The 16599-nt window shown below is 55.9% G+C and overlaps 1 protein-coding gene across 2 annotated transcripts; it reads right to left on the bottom strand.

Annotated features, from left to right (window-relative positions):
* Positions 1-1051: 1051 nt before the first annotated feature.
* CHST3 (carbohydrate sulfotransferase 3) lies at positions 1052-9761 on the bottom strand. 2 transcript variants are annotated; one of them, XM_017825962.1, is made up of 3 exons: positions 9659-9761; positions 3454-3667; positions 1052-3303 (listed from the first exon to the last, which is right to left on the bottom strand). In XM_017825962.1, the coding sequence occupies exons 2-3, from the start codon at positions 3588-3590 to the stop codon at positions 2073-2075; spliced, it is 1368 nt and encodes a 455-aa protein (XP_017681451.1). In that variant the 5' UTR covers positions 3591-3667; positions 9659-9761; the 3' UTR covers positions 1052-2072. The 2 variants fall into 2 exon arrangements, with proteins under 2 accessions (XP_017681451.1, XP_017681452.1); XM_017825963.1 differs by lacking the exon at positions 9659-9761 and adding an exon at positions 3962-4031.
* Positions 9762-16599: the final 6838 nt, after the last annotated feature.

The raw sequence follows: 16599 nt of genomic DNA, 5'->3' as shown, positions 1-16599 counted from the left end.
CCGGTTCCCTCGACACTTGCTTTGTATTTCCCTTATTTGCTTGTCCTTGCCCCTGAACCTGGATTTCCCCAAGCCCCGAAGCGCCGCCTGCACGCTGGATGGGAGGGGGATGCTGGGCACCCTCTGCATCCCTTCCCCGGCTGTTGGCAGCTCAGTAGGTATTCACCCCTTGTGCTGTTTTACAAACGATTAACTTAAATTTTATTTTCTCTGCAAAAGCCAACTTAACGGTACTTTTCCAGAGACATTTGCCCGTGACCTGTGTCCGGCCGCGTTCCCCCCAACGCTGGCTGAGCTCTGTGAGCTTTTCCCAGCGCGCAGCTGCGGAATATCCATCCGACCTCAGTGACCCTGCTGCTTTCCCAGCAGGAAGCCTCCAAACAAAACCCGATTCACTCAGCAAACCCAGGGCTGCTTGTGATGCCGAGAGCTGCGTGTGAGGCAGGGAGAGGGCTGACGCTTTCCACCGCCTGTAGGCGATGAGGGTGCGCCAAAAAGTGCCAATTTTTGCACCCTGTCCCCATCCAGCCTGTGTCGAGCGCCCTGAATTCACACCTTGAGGCCAGATGATGCCCGGCCCCGCTCGGAAAACCTCCGCAGCCGGGGCGGGCGGGTAGCTGCGCAGGGCTCCGGCGCGGCTGCTCCCCGCCGGCCGGCCCCGCGCTCCTCAATGCCGCCTCTGTTCTCCCTCCGGCGTCAAAAACGCAGCTTTTGTGAGCTCAGCCCAGCCGCAGCCCGTCGCTGGAGCCCCAGCACGCTCCTCTCGGCCGGCAGAAGCACAGCCCAGCTGTGCCCAGCCGCCGCCTCGTTTTATTTATTTATTTTTGCTTTTAGCCAACAGCTCCAGTTGGGGAGAGGGGACGTGTGGCTGCTGGGAGCCCTTGGGGCTCTTCAGCAAGTCTTAGGTGGAGGCAACCCCCCTCCTCCAACGAAACGCCTGGCTTCTCCCTCAGGTGGCTGTTTTAACCTAAAATACATGGGGGAGAAAAAGGATGTGCTGCAGAGAGAGCTAAAAATAGGCATTTTAATTAATGAAATGTGAATTGGATGGGGTAGCTCGGCGCCGGGTGAACGTCTGCATGTGGCAAACACTCTGAAACTCCCTGGGCCTCCACCAGGTTTGGTCACTCACCAGTGCTATTGGCCTATATTTCTGGGGCTCCCCCTGGGGCAGGGGAAACCCACCAATGCTAAGGAGACAGGAGAGGCTCTGAGCTCTGTGCTGGTGTTTTTGTTTTTAATCAAGTAAGTCCGACCATCTTTCAGCACCGCCAAAGTTCGCAGTTGCTTCCGCGCAGGGCTTGGGGGATTTACAGCCCATCGGTCCCTGGGGGCTCTCCCAGGATCATACAGCAGGACACGTGTTGGTCTCCAGCCAAAATGGGACCTCCCTTCTGGGTGTCTCCCTGTTTCTTTGTGGTATGTTGTGCTGCTCTGATTTTTGGGCTTAGCTCTTTGACCAGCCTCCCCCTCCTTTTCACAAAATAAATAAATAAATTCACCTGGTATGCAAATACACAGGGGAAAAAAGGAAAAAAACCCAAACCTCCCAAACCAAGTTTGAAGAGCACCAAACCACAAAGTCACCTCATTTTGTTGCAGCCCAAGTGCCGTCCAGGGCTCTGTGGGCAGTTCCCAGTCTGTGCTGGTGTATGAAGGCACAAAACCAGTAAGGCCTCTGGGGTCTGTGTCTTTGCTGGCACCACAGCAATCTTGTCCCTGCCCTGTTCCAGCTGGGACAGGGAGTGGCAATGCAGAGGTGCTTGGTCCTGTCACCCTCAGCTTGCCCTCACCCTCCTCTTCCTCGGTGCAGCTCCCAGGCTAGGGAGGTGGCCCTGGTGCCGAACCCACCGCCCCTCACCCTTGCCTTTTCCCCGTTCCCGGGAAAATTGTGTAATTCAGGCTCTGCAGGACTCTGGGGTCAGCTCTGCCAGGGTGCTCCAGCTCCTGGGGCTGCCATGTGGCAGCAGCCAGGAGCATTTTCAGGAGCAGGGACCCCCAGGTTGTCTCCGGACCGGCCGGGAGCAGGGCCGCAGCCCCTCGTTCTGCCCCGCCGCCGTCCCCCGGTGCTGTTACGTGATCCAGGAGGGCTGTGCCTCCTCCAGCAGGCTGAAGGAGCGGTTGGCCAGCTCGGCGGGGCTGTTGGCCAGTTTGTAGCCAAAGAGCTGCATGGCGGGGGCGCAGGCGTCCTGCACCACCTGCGCCAGCTTGAAGGGCATGCTGAACCGCCACTTCTCGAACTGCTCAGAGGAGTTCTTGCACGTGGAGTAGACACCATTGCCATCATGGGGCGCCTGCGTGTTCTTGCCAATCCACTCCTCCACCTGGGGGGTGAGGGGCAGCCCGGCGAAGCGGTACATCTCCTCCGCCTTCGGCAGGGGTGCCCGCGCCACGTCCTCGTAGCGCACCAGCATGTACCGGCCCCGCAGCCAGCCCGGCCGCCGCAGCCCCAGCTCGGCCGACGCGCGGATGCTCTCGCAGTTGCCCCGCAGCCGCTGCACCTCCTCCTCGTGCAGGGGAGCCTCCCCTTCGGATGCCCACTTCTTCCAGGTCTCGTACTTGCCCGAGAAGGCCACCATGCGGGAGGCCAGGACGGCCCGGGGGTCCCGCACCAGCTGGATGATGCGCAGGTCCAGACGAGGGTCCTCCACCAGTGGCTGCAGAAACTCCAGCTGGCGGACGCGCACCGTCTTCAGGGCCACGTGCTGCTTGCGCCGGCACGCCTCGGTGGCCAGGGTGATGTTGAGGGGGCCGCAGCGCCTGTTCTTGCAGTAGTACTTCTCAAAGACCTTCTTGGCGCTGGGCGTGCAGACAGGGTCCTCGCAGAGCGAGCGGCTGGAGCCCCGCCGAAACAGGAAGGGTGTCAGATGGCCCTCGGGCGCTGGCGAGATGAAGTTCTCCAAGATGTAGAGGTCGCAGAGGAGGAGCTGCTTGAGGACATCTCGGTAAACCAAGGCCGAGCCCACGGCACTGGCTCCCCCTGGCAGGAAGGTCACCGTCTTCTCGACATGCCAGAGGGGCTCAAAGAGGTAGAAGATGCTGCCTTGCTGGTTGAAGAACTCCCCCACAAAGGAGGAGCCGGTGCGGGTGGTGGCCATCAGCAGGACGTGCCGCCGCGGCCCGGGGTCTCCATCCCCTGCCAGCTGCAGGGTGAGGTTGTGCAGGTGGGACCTCAGCTGGGAGAAGGCGGCGTCCAGCTCCTGCAGCGAGGCCAGTGAGCCGTTCTCGGCCGGTGCCAGGCTGACCTCTGTGCTGTTGGCCTCTGTCAGTGCCTGCGGGGACTGCTTCAGCTTGTCTGACACCCTGCGGGGAGACCCAGCCCAGCCTGGAGGAGAGCGGGACCACCCCTGCATCCCGGTGGGGGATTTGGGGGGCCCTTGCTGCACAGGAGCTCGGGATGTGGGGGAAAGAAAGGGTGAAAAATGCGGGGTGGCTCAGGTACCCGCTCCCTACCTGGAGATGAAGTTGTTCTCCTTCTCGATGATGACGAGGCTGACAACGAAGACCAGCAGGACGGCGTACTTGCTCCTCATCTTCAAGAAGTGCAGCAGCTCCCAGATATCCTGGGGTAAAGCACGTCGGATCTCCATGGGGAGCACACACAGATCTCTCCTCTCTGCCGGGAAGGTGTCCTGGGCTAGGGCATTCTCTGTCTTGCCAGCCCTGCCTGTGGGGAGAAGAATGGTCAGCATGGTGGTGGTGGCTCCCTGCAGGCAGAGTCAGAAGCTGAACCTTTCTAAGAAAGGCTTGACAAGAGCAGTAAAAAAGAGGGAGCTCCTCCCTACTGCTCTATCCCACCCCTGAGGAGCAGCTGCATGAAGGCCCCATCAGCTGCTCCCCCTCCTTCCCAAAATACGTCTGCCCGACAGGACCCCTTCCCACGCTTCCACCAGCCACCCCTGCGTGCCCTGAAACCCAATCCCTGCTGCCCTGACAGCTGCCTGCTCCCCACTGGCAAAACCTGCTGCCCACAGCGAGAGACTCGTCGGATCATCCCGGTCTGTGGTGCATTGTGGCTCCCAGCCTTTGGAAAGAGCTGTTTTTGGGGACAGTTGGAGGCTCTGCCGTAGGGCCCCGGTGTGGGGCTGCGTGGCTTCTGCCTTCCCCCAGCACAGCAGTGGCAGCTGCTCAGTACTGAAAATGAAACCCAGAGAGTTTCCAGGAAAGATGACGGGCCGGAAAACGCTGCTGCTGCCAGTCCCCTTCGGGGTGTAAAATGCTCTGGGTGGTGGTGGGATTTTGCCAAAAAGGAAAAAAAACTTGGTGTGGGATGCAAAACCAGGAGACTTGGCATCCCTGCCCAGCAGAAAAGATACTCCTGCATCCTTCCTTTTCATCCTCCTCCCAGTGCTGAAATTGGGGTGTTGGTGGAAACCACTCTGCATTGCTGCAAATGCACACACCAGCTGAGATGTGGTGGAGATTTTGGGGGCCAAAGCTGCTGTTTGGAGCTCTGGGGCAGGTCCCCAGCATGTGTTGAGTGTGCACGTTTACACTCCTAGGGCTCCTGTTCCCTGCCCGCTGGTTTGCGTGCTCGGACAGCTGTGTGGGTGATGCCATTTGCTCGTCCTGCTTTCTTGGCCAGACTTTCAGTGACTCAGGGAAAGTCTATTTGGCTTTTGTTTCACTCTGCCAGCATGACTCCAGCAGCCCGTACCACCCCTGCTTTCTGGGGTGAAGGGGGGAGCCAGGTACAGCCCCATCTGTTGGGGAGCGCTGGGGTTTGCCAGAGGGGAGATGCCCCAGCCGAGCCACGGTGCCCCCATCCCTCGGCAGGGTGTGGAGCAGGGAAGCCCTGCCAGGCATTGCATCACATCCCAACCTCCTCTGCATCGTGCTTGGCCAAAATGTGCTTTTTTTGGTGTTGCTCGCTCTATGTCCCTCCCACAGGGAAGGAGGGAACACGGGCAGGAGGGGAGGGATGTGCCCCGTGGCCAGGGCAACATCCAGACTGTCCGGTCCCCAGTTCTCCCTGAGTGAGGACCAGGAGTTTCCAGGCTTGAGCAAACCATTCAGCTCTCAGGGCTTGGCTTTCAGCCATCCCCTTCCCAGCAAAAGCTTCTAAAAAGAGACACCTGCACCCACGCATCCAGGAAATTCAGGATTCAGTGGGATGCAGGGACTCTGGAGAGCCATGGCAGCTCCCGAGTCCTCCCTCAGGGGCCCCCCGGCTTCCCCCTTCAGCGAGTGGCACCGACATCACCCAGCACGTGTGTGTGTGTGTGTGTGTGTGTGTGTGTGTGTGTGTGTGTGTGTGTGTGTGTGTGTTTAACAGCCCTGTTGGCTCAGTTTGTCAGCACACTGCTCCTTGGGGACAGGCCAGCAGCCGGGGCAGGTGCCTTTCACCGCGTAGCCCCCCGGGCCCCCCCTCCTCGGTCGTGCCCTTGTGATGACAGGACTTGTCGGAGTATTTGAGGAACCGAGGAAAGAAATCAAACATACAAAGCCCTCGGTGTGCGGCTGCGTCTCTCAGCACCTGCTGGAGTTGCCGATTTGGCTGTGGCAAAGGACTTTTGGGTTTGTGGCATCCCAAGGGGCGGTGGTCCCCATCACTGCCCTCGCCTGGGGCTGGGGACAGTCCCCTTGCTGCCTGCAGCACGCACACAGGGGGATGCCATCATCCACCTCCTCAGACAAATCCATGGGCAAAGCCAGCCTGGGGTTTTCCCCCTCTAATGCCGCCAGCTGCCCAACCACAAATGAGCCACAGACCAAGAATTATTCACAGGGATGACACATGTCCAGCAGTGGTGGCAAAACCCTCATTCCCAGGCCTGGGGCAGACATAATTCATTAAATAAACAGCCGGCTGCAAACGTCCGGCCCAGGACCCGCGGGGCGGCAGCGACAGGCACAGGGGCCCCGTCAGGGCTGAGCCGTGGGGCTGGGTACACTCAGGTGACCTGGCGAGGCTGGTGGGGGCTGCTTGGCATCCCAAAGCTCTTCCTTGCTGGGGCACAGCCTGGACGGGGCAGCATGCGAGCGACAAGCATCCCTTTGTGAGGGGGAACAGAGGGGCTCTGTGTGCCCCATGTTCTCCCCTCTGGGGCTCCGCTGGGATGGGAGGGATGAGGAGAACCATCAGGATGCTGCTACCGCCCCGGGGTGCCCCACCAGTGACTGCTCCACCGGTGTGAGCAGACAGACGGACGGATGGACATTGTCCCTGGTGATGGCAGACAACTGCTCTCCTCTTGCTCTGCACATCCCAAAGCGAAGAGTAGTAATTTCCAGGAACTGAGGCGCCCCAGACAGCAGCACTTACAGGTCCTCAAGTGCTGCTCCCTGACTTATCCTTCAGCCTAGAAGTGCTTTTCATTTCAGCAGGGACTGCTACTATTCCCACTGCCAAGAGGATAAAGGATTTATGGATTTCCCAGCTGAGTCAAAGCCAGCATAGGGTTTTGGGTAGTGGTGGGGATTTTGTTCCCATGCAGAGCTGCCCGGGTGGGATCTGATACTACCAGCAAGTTACCCTAACCCTGCCACAGCAAGAAGGAAGGACTCGAACGGTAATGGAGACACCAAACCACTCCAGTCCGCTGGAGCAAGTCAGTTCATGGGATGGATGCTCCCAATGGTGGTGCAGGTGGGGTGAGCAGGGTAGTGTAACTCCAGAGCAAGGACAGCAAGGCCCGCGGGGAGAGGAAGGAGCAATGGGATGCTCTTGTCACCCTTCTGCAGAGCATTTTGCAGGACTGCCTGACTGGGAGAGAAGAGCAAGGGTTTTCGGCTTGGTTTTGGGCAAGGGAAGGTCTTCCACGAAGCCTTGGGGCTCTCATCCCCCTCCTCTGGCTGCCCTGAACCCACACCAGGTGAGCTCCAGGAAGGAAAGGCGCCTGTGGCTGGCAGGGGAAGCCAGCTGGAGGTGAGACTGGATGAAGTCACATTTTCCTCCGGTGACTCAACAGGCAACAAGTGAACTTCAGATAAGGGGCGGCAATGAAGCACCTACGTGCAAGCTCCCTCCCTGCCCCAGATCCCTCTGTCCATCCAGCCCCCATCTGCTCCCACGCAGAGCCCACAGGGAGCTGCAGCTGAGCTCACTGCCCCCTGCGCTGCTGCTGCTGCTCGGAGTAATTCCCTCCACGATCCTTTGCTTCATCAGATTTCCAGCAGACACAAGGGCCAGCAAAACACAGGGGTGGAACAACAAAGAGATAAGGAGCATGGGCTTATCTGCTGTCTGCACTGCTCTTTGTCTGCAACCTGGGAAAAAAAATCCTCTGTATTTACTCTATCAACTATTTCCGCTCCCAGCTTCCTCCCAAGGCTGGCTTTGGGAAACGTGCCACCGGAGCTTCCCACTTTGCTTTCATCTCCCAGCAATTTTCACCCCGGTCCTGGCTGTCCTCCAAGCCATGGCACAAGCACAGCACTGCTTCGGTTTGCCCTGCAGCGCATGTAAGGAGTCTGTCTGGACAGGTATTTTTTGGTTAAAAACATGTCTAGTCAAGCTAAAAAAAGGAAGGAGGGAGGGAAATGTTACCGCCTACGATGTTTATAAAGCAACTGAGAATAGCCACAGGCCTCATCAAATTGAAGCTTGGAAACTGCCCATCAGAGAAGAAAGTTTGGAATGGAAAGTCCTTCTGGCTGAGGTTACACTCAGGAGCAGCGGCAGAGGGTGTTGGTACAAACAGGCACCACTGACACAACTTTGTTTTCATTGCATGAGCTCTCAAACTCCAGATGCACAAGGTTGTCTCCTGTCCACTTTTTATTGTCCCACCCTGAGCTCGGGGGTGAACTAGATGAGCTGTCCTTGCTCCTCGTCTCCCAAGAAGCACTGAATCCCAGATGGGATTTAGAGGCAGGTGTTGGCACAGTAGCGCCAGTGACAGGACCAGCACAGGCTTCGTGGCCAGGACAGACCAGTCTGGGCTCTCCCTCACCTTGGTGGTGTCCAAGAGACGTGTTTTGTCCCAACCCAGCAGAGAGGAGAGCTGCTGCTCCTGCCCCCGGTGATTGTGATGGGAGACAGAGGCATCTGTGCTGGGCAGGGGGGAAGATGTGTTTCTGCCAGGCAGGGACCGGCCTCTGAGGTTGGATCTGGACCAGGAGGCAGTTGAAACACCTACCACCTTGAAGCCAGCTTGCTGGAAACCACAGGCACCTCTGGGGTGGGTTTTGCAAATACCACCTGCAGCAAAGCTGAGCGACTGAACGGCACCTGAACAGGCCACTGAACGGGCCAAGCTGCCGGGCAGCAAGGGAGTCCGGAGCACAGGCCACCAAGGCGGGCGAGGGGCCTGCCCGGCCCCGTGTGCCCGGCGCCGGCGGCACAATGCCGGCTGCTGTGCGTGCCGGCAGCCCCCGGCCACGCCGGCAACCGCAAGTGCGCGGCCCTGCCTCAATGAGCCCTTTCTCTGGGGCGCAGAGCCCACGGTCCCTCCCACCGCCCCGCGCTCCTTCTCCTCGCTGCTCCGCACTAGCCTGGAAGCTCCTCCGCCAAAGCCACCCCAAACCCAGGGACACCGCTCTCTCTGTGCCCTGCTCCGTGTCCCTTTCACCCCGAGACAGGCGTCTGTAGCGCTCCCGGGACCTCTGGGAGGGACCGGCGGCAGTAGATGTTTGCTGGGGTGAAATAGTGCCCGGGTCTTGGTGCGAAAATGAGTCGTACACTGAAGCAACATGGCAGATGTGGGAAAACTGCAGAGTTAAATCCCTGTCCTGGTGTGGTGGTGTGGAAAAAGAGACACTTTCCTCGAGGCAGCAAAGCCAGGCTCGGTGCAAAGGCAGTGGGGTGCGGGCAGCTCCCCCAGATGTGGGAGCGGCTACTGAAATCACGGCAGGCTCTGAGTGGGGGCTCTGCTGGGGCGGTCTTTGTCATCCTAAGGTACCCCCATACCAGCCAGGTCCCCTCTGGGCCCGTGAGGATGTCGAAGCCCCAGCTCCGGCAGAAATGCCGCTGGCTCCTCGGTGCCGGGAGCCGGCCCGAGGGCCAGGGTGCCCCGGAGGCCCCGAGGCAGGAGGGGAAAGGGTGAGGACAACTTTCCAGTGCTCCCTGGTAGGGGCTGACAGGCCGGATGATGCAACTCCGGGATGGTTGTGAGAAAGTCTCCTTTTCCAAAGTCTCCTTCTGCCGCCCCAGCTGCGCTTCGCTCCGGACGGAGCCTCAGCGCTGCGGCCGCAGAGCTCGACTCTATTCCATTGATTGCATTTTTCCTGTTTTTCTTTCCCCGAAAGAAAGACATGGGGAGAGCTGCTGGGGCAGTCATGTGCCGGGAGGACTCTCTCTCGGAGGCAGGGCGCTGGGATCTGGCTGTCGGCCGAGGGGAGTGAGGGACGGAGGCACCGCCGGCGCTGCCCCGCTGCGGGAGCGGGCGGCCGGGGCCCCGCACCGAGACAAAGGAGTGGCCGAGGCCGGAGGGCGCACAAAGGACCCAGCGGAGCCCGGGGCCGCCCCGCGGGGGGATGCGGCCGCCGAGCCCCCGGGCTCCCCGCCGGCCTCGCTCCCGCTGCCCGGGGGGGCTCGGGGCCGCGGCCCCTCCTCGCACGCCCAACTTCCCGCAACTCCCCGCCGCGCCGGGAAAGGCCCGACCCCCGCCGCCATCGTCCCCCCCGCCCCGGGGCTCTCGCTGCCCATCGCCCCGGTGCCGGCCCCCGGCTGCGCTCCGGCCCCATCGGTCCCGCTCCCGGCTCCCGCCGCACCTACCGGCAGTGGCTCCGCGGGGCGAGCTCGCCCGGTCCTGCCGTGCGGGAGGAGGGACGGCAGAGGGTCCCCTGCTTTTCTTCACGGTGCTGTCATCCTCCCTCCCTCGTTCCCTCCCTCCCCTCTTCGCTCCCTCCTTCCTTCCTTCCTTCCTCCCTCCCGGTGTAGCGGCGGGGGGAGCGGTCCCGGCGCCTGGACGCGGGTCCCGGGGCGGAGCCGGGCAGGGTCCCCGGGCCAGCCCCCGCTGCCTCCCCGCTGTCCCCTCCCCGACACGCCACGCCGGGAAACCGGGAGTTGCCGGCCCTAGCCCCAGGATCGCTGGAAGGGGCCGCCTGGCCGCTGGGGTGGGGAAATGGGGGCCTGGAGCGCACAGACACTCCGCGAAACTGTCAAGACAAGATCCCTGCTGAGCACCACGGTGTGATCTGGGCTGCAGGCTCATGTCTAGTTCCCTGCCCAAAGCGGGATCACGCTGGGGTGGTCAGGGCTTTATCCAGCAAACCTCCAAGGATGGGTCCAGTATAACGTCTCCCTGTCTGCTGTCGTCCTGGAGAAAATGTTTCTCCTTATATCCACTCCAAATCTCTCCTGTCCCAGTTTTCACCATCCCACCACGTGAGGAAGCTGTCTCCATCTCCATGACCACCTAGTGGGAAGGTTCCTCCTGCTTGTCCCCAGCCAAAACTGGCTCCAGGGTCAATAGCTTTTTCCCCAAACTCCACTTTCTCCCCATACAGGAGCTTGGGGGAAGTTGTCCCCACTGTGGTGTGCTATGCCAGTGAGTTCATGTCTGTGTGCTCCAGGAGGGCAGGGAGTGAGAACATCCTACTGGAAACAGCTCAGGAGTTGGGGGACACTGGCTGTCACTGTCCCCGCAGGGCAGGCTAAGGGTTTGGAGTATTAAATCGTACAGAAACAGCTGTTTTGGTTTAAGTGCAGAAATTCATACGTACATACAGCTCCCTCAGAGCTCTGTAACGTTAGATACTGAGGAGCTGAAAGACATCTGGCTCTGCAGGCAGGGAGAGATCCAAAAAACTAGTCCCCATAAAAACTTTCAGCCTTCTTTTGCATTCCTGGCATAGTTTTTCTGCTATGCATGTGGCATAGGCAGAGAAATGCAGGTTTTCTTGGCATTGAAGTGTGAGGACCTGCATCACTCCTCTGCGGCTTCCTATCAGCCAAGGTGATGGGGACAGGTTTGCTCACAGAGTGCCAGTGGCTGGTGGCACAGTTGGCATGCAAACACCAAAGCAGGAAAGCCTGGGTGTGATGTTCGTGGTGTAGCCTCCATCTATCCATCCATCCATCCATCCATCTGTTTTTCCTGGTTTTATCTTGCACCCACAGCAGTAACTCTGTGATCCAGCTGCAGGCAGACAGGGTGACTCCGGTACCCTCCTGCCGAGGCTCTGGCTTCCACAGCGTCGCTGATGGAACCGGGGTGAAGGGCAGAGTCTGGGAAACTCTGCCTAAATGAGGCAAACCCGGCGCTTGCAGGATCAGGCCTGTGTGGGCTGTCAGGTTGATCACGTCAAAAAAGAGTGGATAAGTCTGGCTGGCCGCACACCCGCAGGAGTTTTGTGGGGTTTGGAAATGTGGCGAAGCACTTTCAAGCTCCTCGCTTGTTATTTCAACTGAAAGCTGGCACAGGGAATTCTGCCTTGGATTTTGTGGGCAGAGGAGATCTTGGTGAAAACACAACCCTAATATGTAAATAATTTTAAGATGAGGGCAGAGAGAGGCTGGTGGGGAGTGAGACACTCACACTAGTGGGGTGTCACTGCCTTTGCAGGATGCTTTTGCGGTGGTCCCAGGGGGTGGCAGGAGCAGAGGAGGGACCTTCCCCACATGTGGGGCACAGCCTGGACTGAAGCCCACCCTCCTGAGCCTGGGGTGTGCTCCCTGTCTGCTCTGCACACAAACACACACACACACCCCGGGCTCCGGGTGGAGATCATCTTCCTGCTTCATTAATAAGTAAAGCTGGCACAGGGAGAAACAAAGTGTCTTCTCCACCCCTCAAACTGCCGAGAGAGGCGACAGGAGAGGCAGGGAGTTGTGTTTCCTCCACCCTTCGCTAGCTGCGGGATCACGTTCCCTTTGTCCCCCATTCCTCTTCCCCAGGGATAACAGAGACTGTTCTCCTTGCTCCCCGTGTTGCACATGTGTGTACACACACACACACACACACACACACACGTAAGCCTGCCGTGCGGGAATAGGCAAGGGACCAGTCCCCAGAATGACATCGGGAGCAAGGAAAGGGGAACATGTTACTATAGCAACCAGGATGCTCTGGGGTTTCGGGGAATAGAGGCATCTGATGCTGATTTTCTGCCCTCGGTTCAAGCTGATGATGTGGTGGTGACCACATCGACTTGAAAAAGCCTCCACTGGTCTTTGCCCTATTATCACCAGGGCATTCAGCCTAGAAATCTTCCTGAAAAGACTGTCACCAAATTCTGTCCCATGTTCTTCTTGGTGGATAATCGAGGTTCTTGTTAATAGATCCCTTTGGGCAGATTAGACTGAAAAGACATTGAATGACCAGTGTTTAAATACATATATGTATATGCCAGGTTTATTTTGGAACAATTTGGTTGCAATGGAAAGGAGGTGTGTACCTTGTTTTGGTTATTATCTGTAGAAATATAGGAGTATAAAACTATAAAATTATCACTTAAGAAAATATATAAGGAAAAGAAAGAATTAGAAAGAAAGGATAAGGGCAGACAGTGGAAAGATGTCAGCATCCATGGATCCAGTGATGAGACTTGATTGTTGCAATTTAGATGTTCATTGGTCTGAGTCTTGATCCATTGGGGGTGGGGGAAGCCCCCAAATAATAGAGTCTAATGGGTTAATATACACTCAGGTTCAGGTGGGAACGCCCAGGTACCTCCCCTGAGAGGGGAGTTTTACACTGTCATGTAACACTGTGGATCACTGGTGGAAGCCCCAGAAATGAATCTGGGGGCACTTTGAGAGTCTTTGATGTTTATGACACCTAAGACATGACAGCTGCCTCTCATGTCAGCGTGGGTTTGCCAGTGATGCCTTATCAGAAGGATGTGAATGTCCCTGTACCTCCCCCAGGGAGTTTTACACCTGATCCAGTTGAGTAAAGGAGGACATTGGCATGATAAAAAAGCATTATCCCACCCCTGCAGGATCTGCTTCAACAATTTGGGGATAAGATAGAGGTAAACAGTTGTCTTTTGGGTGGGCAAATCTACTTAATCTGTAGGGGACAAAATTAACATTCTGGGGGTAAATATTGAGTTAGTCTGTAGGGAAGAGAACGAACAATTTAAGGTAAAAATGAGGTAATCAGTTAGTGGACAGGTAGGGAAAATTTTGTGTGCAAACCTTTAGGCAATCTGTAAAGGGACATTGAATATTTTGGGGGTAAAATCAGAGATTATCCGTAGGGGACAGAATGAAAATTTGCAATAATCTAGAGGTAATCAGTGGGGGCTTTTTGGTGGCAAAGTGTAGGCAATCTACAAAATGTCTACAAAGGGAACATTTGGGGGTAAATCTTGAGGCCATGAATATTTTAAGGTAAACTCTGGTAATATATTGCAGAGAGATAGGGAAAATTTGGGGGATAAAACTTGACGTAATCAATAGGGGATAATGAATATTTTTGATGGAAAATCTGAGGTAATATGTAAGGGAGAGAATGAACATTTGGGGGATAAGATAGAGATATTCTTTTGGTATTAATCTGTAGGGGACAGATTAATGTGTATTAATCTGTAGAGGACAAAATTAACTTTTTCGGGGTAAAACTTGAGGTGATCTGTAGGGGACTAAATCTTCATGACAGATCATTGCACAATATCGTCTTTTTAGCTTTAGAAACATTTAACTCAGAGAGCAGCAGGGCTGATCCATGTCCCAGACCACTTCCGTGCCTTTTAAGCGCTGGCAGCTCCATCTGCTGGGAGGAGAAAGAAGGAAAGGATGGAAAACAAATGCAGGGAGAGATCACAGAATCATCATGGAATTCCAGACTGGTTTAGAGTGGAAGGGACCTTCAGGATCACCTCATTCCACCCCCCGACAAGGGCACCGAAACCACACAAGAAAACAAGTAGCAACCGAACTAAAAGAGCCAACCAACCCGGCCTGGAAAAAAGACAACAAGAGGACACACACAGCCTCTCGGAGTAACAGAACACAAGCCCCAAACAGACACACAGCAAAGAAAGACGACACAATAGCAAAAAAAAACCCCCTCTCAGGAAGGTGAAACCCGCGCACAGCTCACCCACACAACCTGGCACGCCCACAACCCGCGAAGCGCCAAACCCCAGGCTGAATCAAGCCCCGAACCAAGTCAAGAACCAGCCCAGTCGACGAGACACCGCCCAAGGCAAGGGGCTGGAACAACATGATCCTAAAGGTCCCGTCCAACCCAAACCAGTCTGGAATTCCATGATGATTCTGTGATCTCTCCCTGCATTTGTTTTCCATCCTTTCCTTCTTTCTCCTCCCAGCAGATGGAGCTGCCAGCGCTTAAAAGGCACGGAAGTGGTTTGGGACATGGGTCAGCCCTGCTGCTCTCCGAGATAAATGTTTCTAAAACTAAAAAGACGATATTGTGCAATGATCTGTCACGCAGATTTAGTCCCTTACAGATCATCTCAAGTTTTACCCCGAAAAGTTCGTTTTCTCATCTACAGATTAGTGCAGACGTTACAGCCAAAATAACCCTCTGATTACCTCTATCTTATCCACAAAATGTTCATTCTCTCCCCTACATATTACCTCAGATTTCCCCCTGACTCTGAGGGTAGGAAACCCCAAAGGATCCTTTTTATTGGCAGAAGAAACTTTACAATTCCTCTTTTTTTCCTTTTCCTAAAGGAAATTCCCCATGGATCATAAACAATTATTAATAGTTTCCCCTTCTGCCTCCAAGGGAGAGAAGGTTGATCTCAGTGCCAGGGTGCAGGTGTATCACCCTGGAGTATGTGCACAGCCAGCCCAGGGCCCCCAGTTTTCCAGCTCAGTGCCTATCCATGACCTGTACCTGGCCTTCCCAAGGAAAGCACTCTTAGATGCTTTCATGGGAGCTCTAATGACTCCCTGGCTCTGGGCTGATATGGGAAAGGCAGCAGTGGGAAAATTCTTGTACCTTCCCATTTCCATTTGCAATCACTGTCCTTGGACTTTTGCTCTTGGACCGTGAGAGGGGTTTTTTTGTTTGTTTTTGTTTGGTTGGTTTGAGTTTTGTTTTGGCTTTTTGTTTGGTTGGTTGGTTTTGTTTCGGTTTGGGGTTTTTGTTTGTTGTTGTTGTTTGTGTTTTAATGATCCTGTGAAAAAAATAAACCCTACTATTCCCTCCTATTGGGAAACCTCTCTCCGTGTAACTATCAGCGAGGTGTTCCACCCTGTCTGCTGCTGATGGGTCCGATGCCAAAGGCTGTAGAAGAGCCAGACTTTTTAAACTCAGTGTTTTAAGCCCCGTTTTCAGAGCCCTGGGATGCTGCTGTTCCCCTCCCCATGCTCCCAGTGCTACCTGGCGGCCGCTCGCTGACCCCTAACCTCTTTGCAAACTGGTTCCAGTTTCGTAGCTGCAGCCCTTACTGGGAGCCGGTGCTGCCTTTGGTTTGGGGAGTTCCTCTGCCAAGGAGCCGAGCTCGCCTCATGCTTCCTGGCCTTGCAGGTTGGAGAGGGAAAGCCAGACCCTACATCTGCTTTTTCTGTTTCTCCTTCCCCATCTCTTTTTCAGACGAAATGAAAAAAAGCCCCTGCCTGCTCCCCTGCCTAACCTTTGTCTTCCCCTGCAGTGCCTGTTCCTCTCTCAACATCTCTGCTGAGCGCCCCCGGGGCTGTCCCGGACCCAACACCGTGATGCACAGCCCTGGTACATCAGCTTTCGAGGGGAAGGTGTTGCCATTGAAGAAGAAAAAGCAAATTTCCCACAAAGAGGGCAGGAAGCCCAAACAGTGGCCCTGGTGACAGCACCCAGGGACTCGGAGAGGTGACAGCAAGCAAACAGCATGGAAAGGGCTGCCCATAAACCAGCAGCGTTTGCCACCCTCTGCTCAGCACCTGAGGAAGGAGTTGCTGCTCTCTATGGAGAACTGATACTTGCCTGGTTTTTATCCAGTGTCTGCGGCGACAGCTGCTGTCTTGTGTTTGCTTTCCTACCCCAGCAAATCCCATGCTTTGAGCTCCCCTGAGAGATTTTCAGTGGATCTTTCCCCCCACCTTCCCAGCAGGTATACTCAAAACGAGAGGACATAATCAGGGTGGGAGCTCAGTGGGATTACTCAGTGCTTTTGCCTGAGGTGCCTCCTGCAGCCCACCCCTGCAACATGCGCAGGATTTTCAAGTGACCCTGCTCCACATTTTCCGTTCCTTTTTCAATTCTGCTTCTCTAAAACTGCTGAGGGCAAAATAAAGAAGTTGGTTTGTTTTTAATCACAGCAAACGCTTTCCAAACCTGCAGCGCAAAAGTCTCGCTTTGACATGATGGGAGCAGCTGAGCCAGGGGGATGTCTGTCAAGAAGAGAGGCTGGCAAACCTTGAAGTAGTGATACCAGTAGAAAAGGCCTCTGATGTCCCAGCAAGGCCAGTCTGCTGCTCTCCCAGGGGAGCTGGAAGCCTTGTGCTTTCTGGATTGGCTTTTGAAGTTTCTGTCACAGAAAAAAAAGGCGAGTGGGAAGAGAGGGGGGATCACACACAGGCTGCAAATGTTTTTGTAACAGTGTCATTGGCTTTGGAGCAGCACTGCAGCAAAAAAAATGCCATCAGGTGCCTGTGAGCATCTTAGTAAGGTCAGCAGCGTCCCCAGCTGGGTAAATCCTTGTGTCCCTGCTCTCTACAAACATGGAAAATTCCCCATCTGAGCACCCCACTCTCCCAACACACCATTCAAGGAAGAGAACTCCATTTCGGATCAACCAAGTAAAGCTCTTTTTCTT

Source organism: Lepidothrix coronata, unplaced genomic scaffold, assembly GCF_001604755.1.
Source record: "Lepidothrix coronata isolate B3197 unplaced genomic scaffold, Lepidothrix_coronata-1.0 Scaffold124, whole genome shotgun sequence".
NCBI lineage: Eukaryota > Metazoa > Chordata > Aves > Passeriformes > Pipridae > Lepidothrix > Lepidothrix coronata.
The sequence above is the reverse complement of the archived record's forward strand: the minus strand, read 5'-3'. Positions and strand labels throughout refer to the sequence as shown.

Coding starts and splice junctions, on each gene's coding strand:
- CHST3 (XM_017825962.1), bottom strand. CDS start 3,590: ATGGAGATCCGACGTGCTTTACCCCAGGATATCTGGGAGCTGCTGCAC. Junction 3,304..3,453: donor GAGAACAACTTCATCTCCAG/GTAGGGAGCGGG, acceptor GTCTCCCCGCAG/GGTGTCAGACAAGCTGAAGC.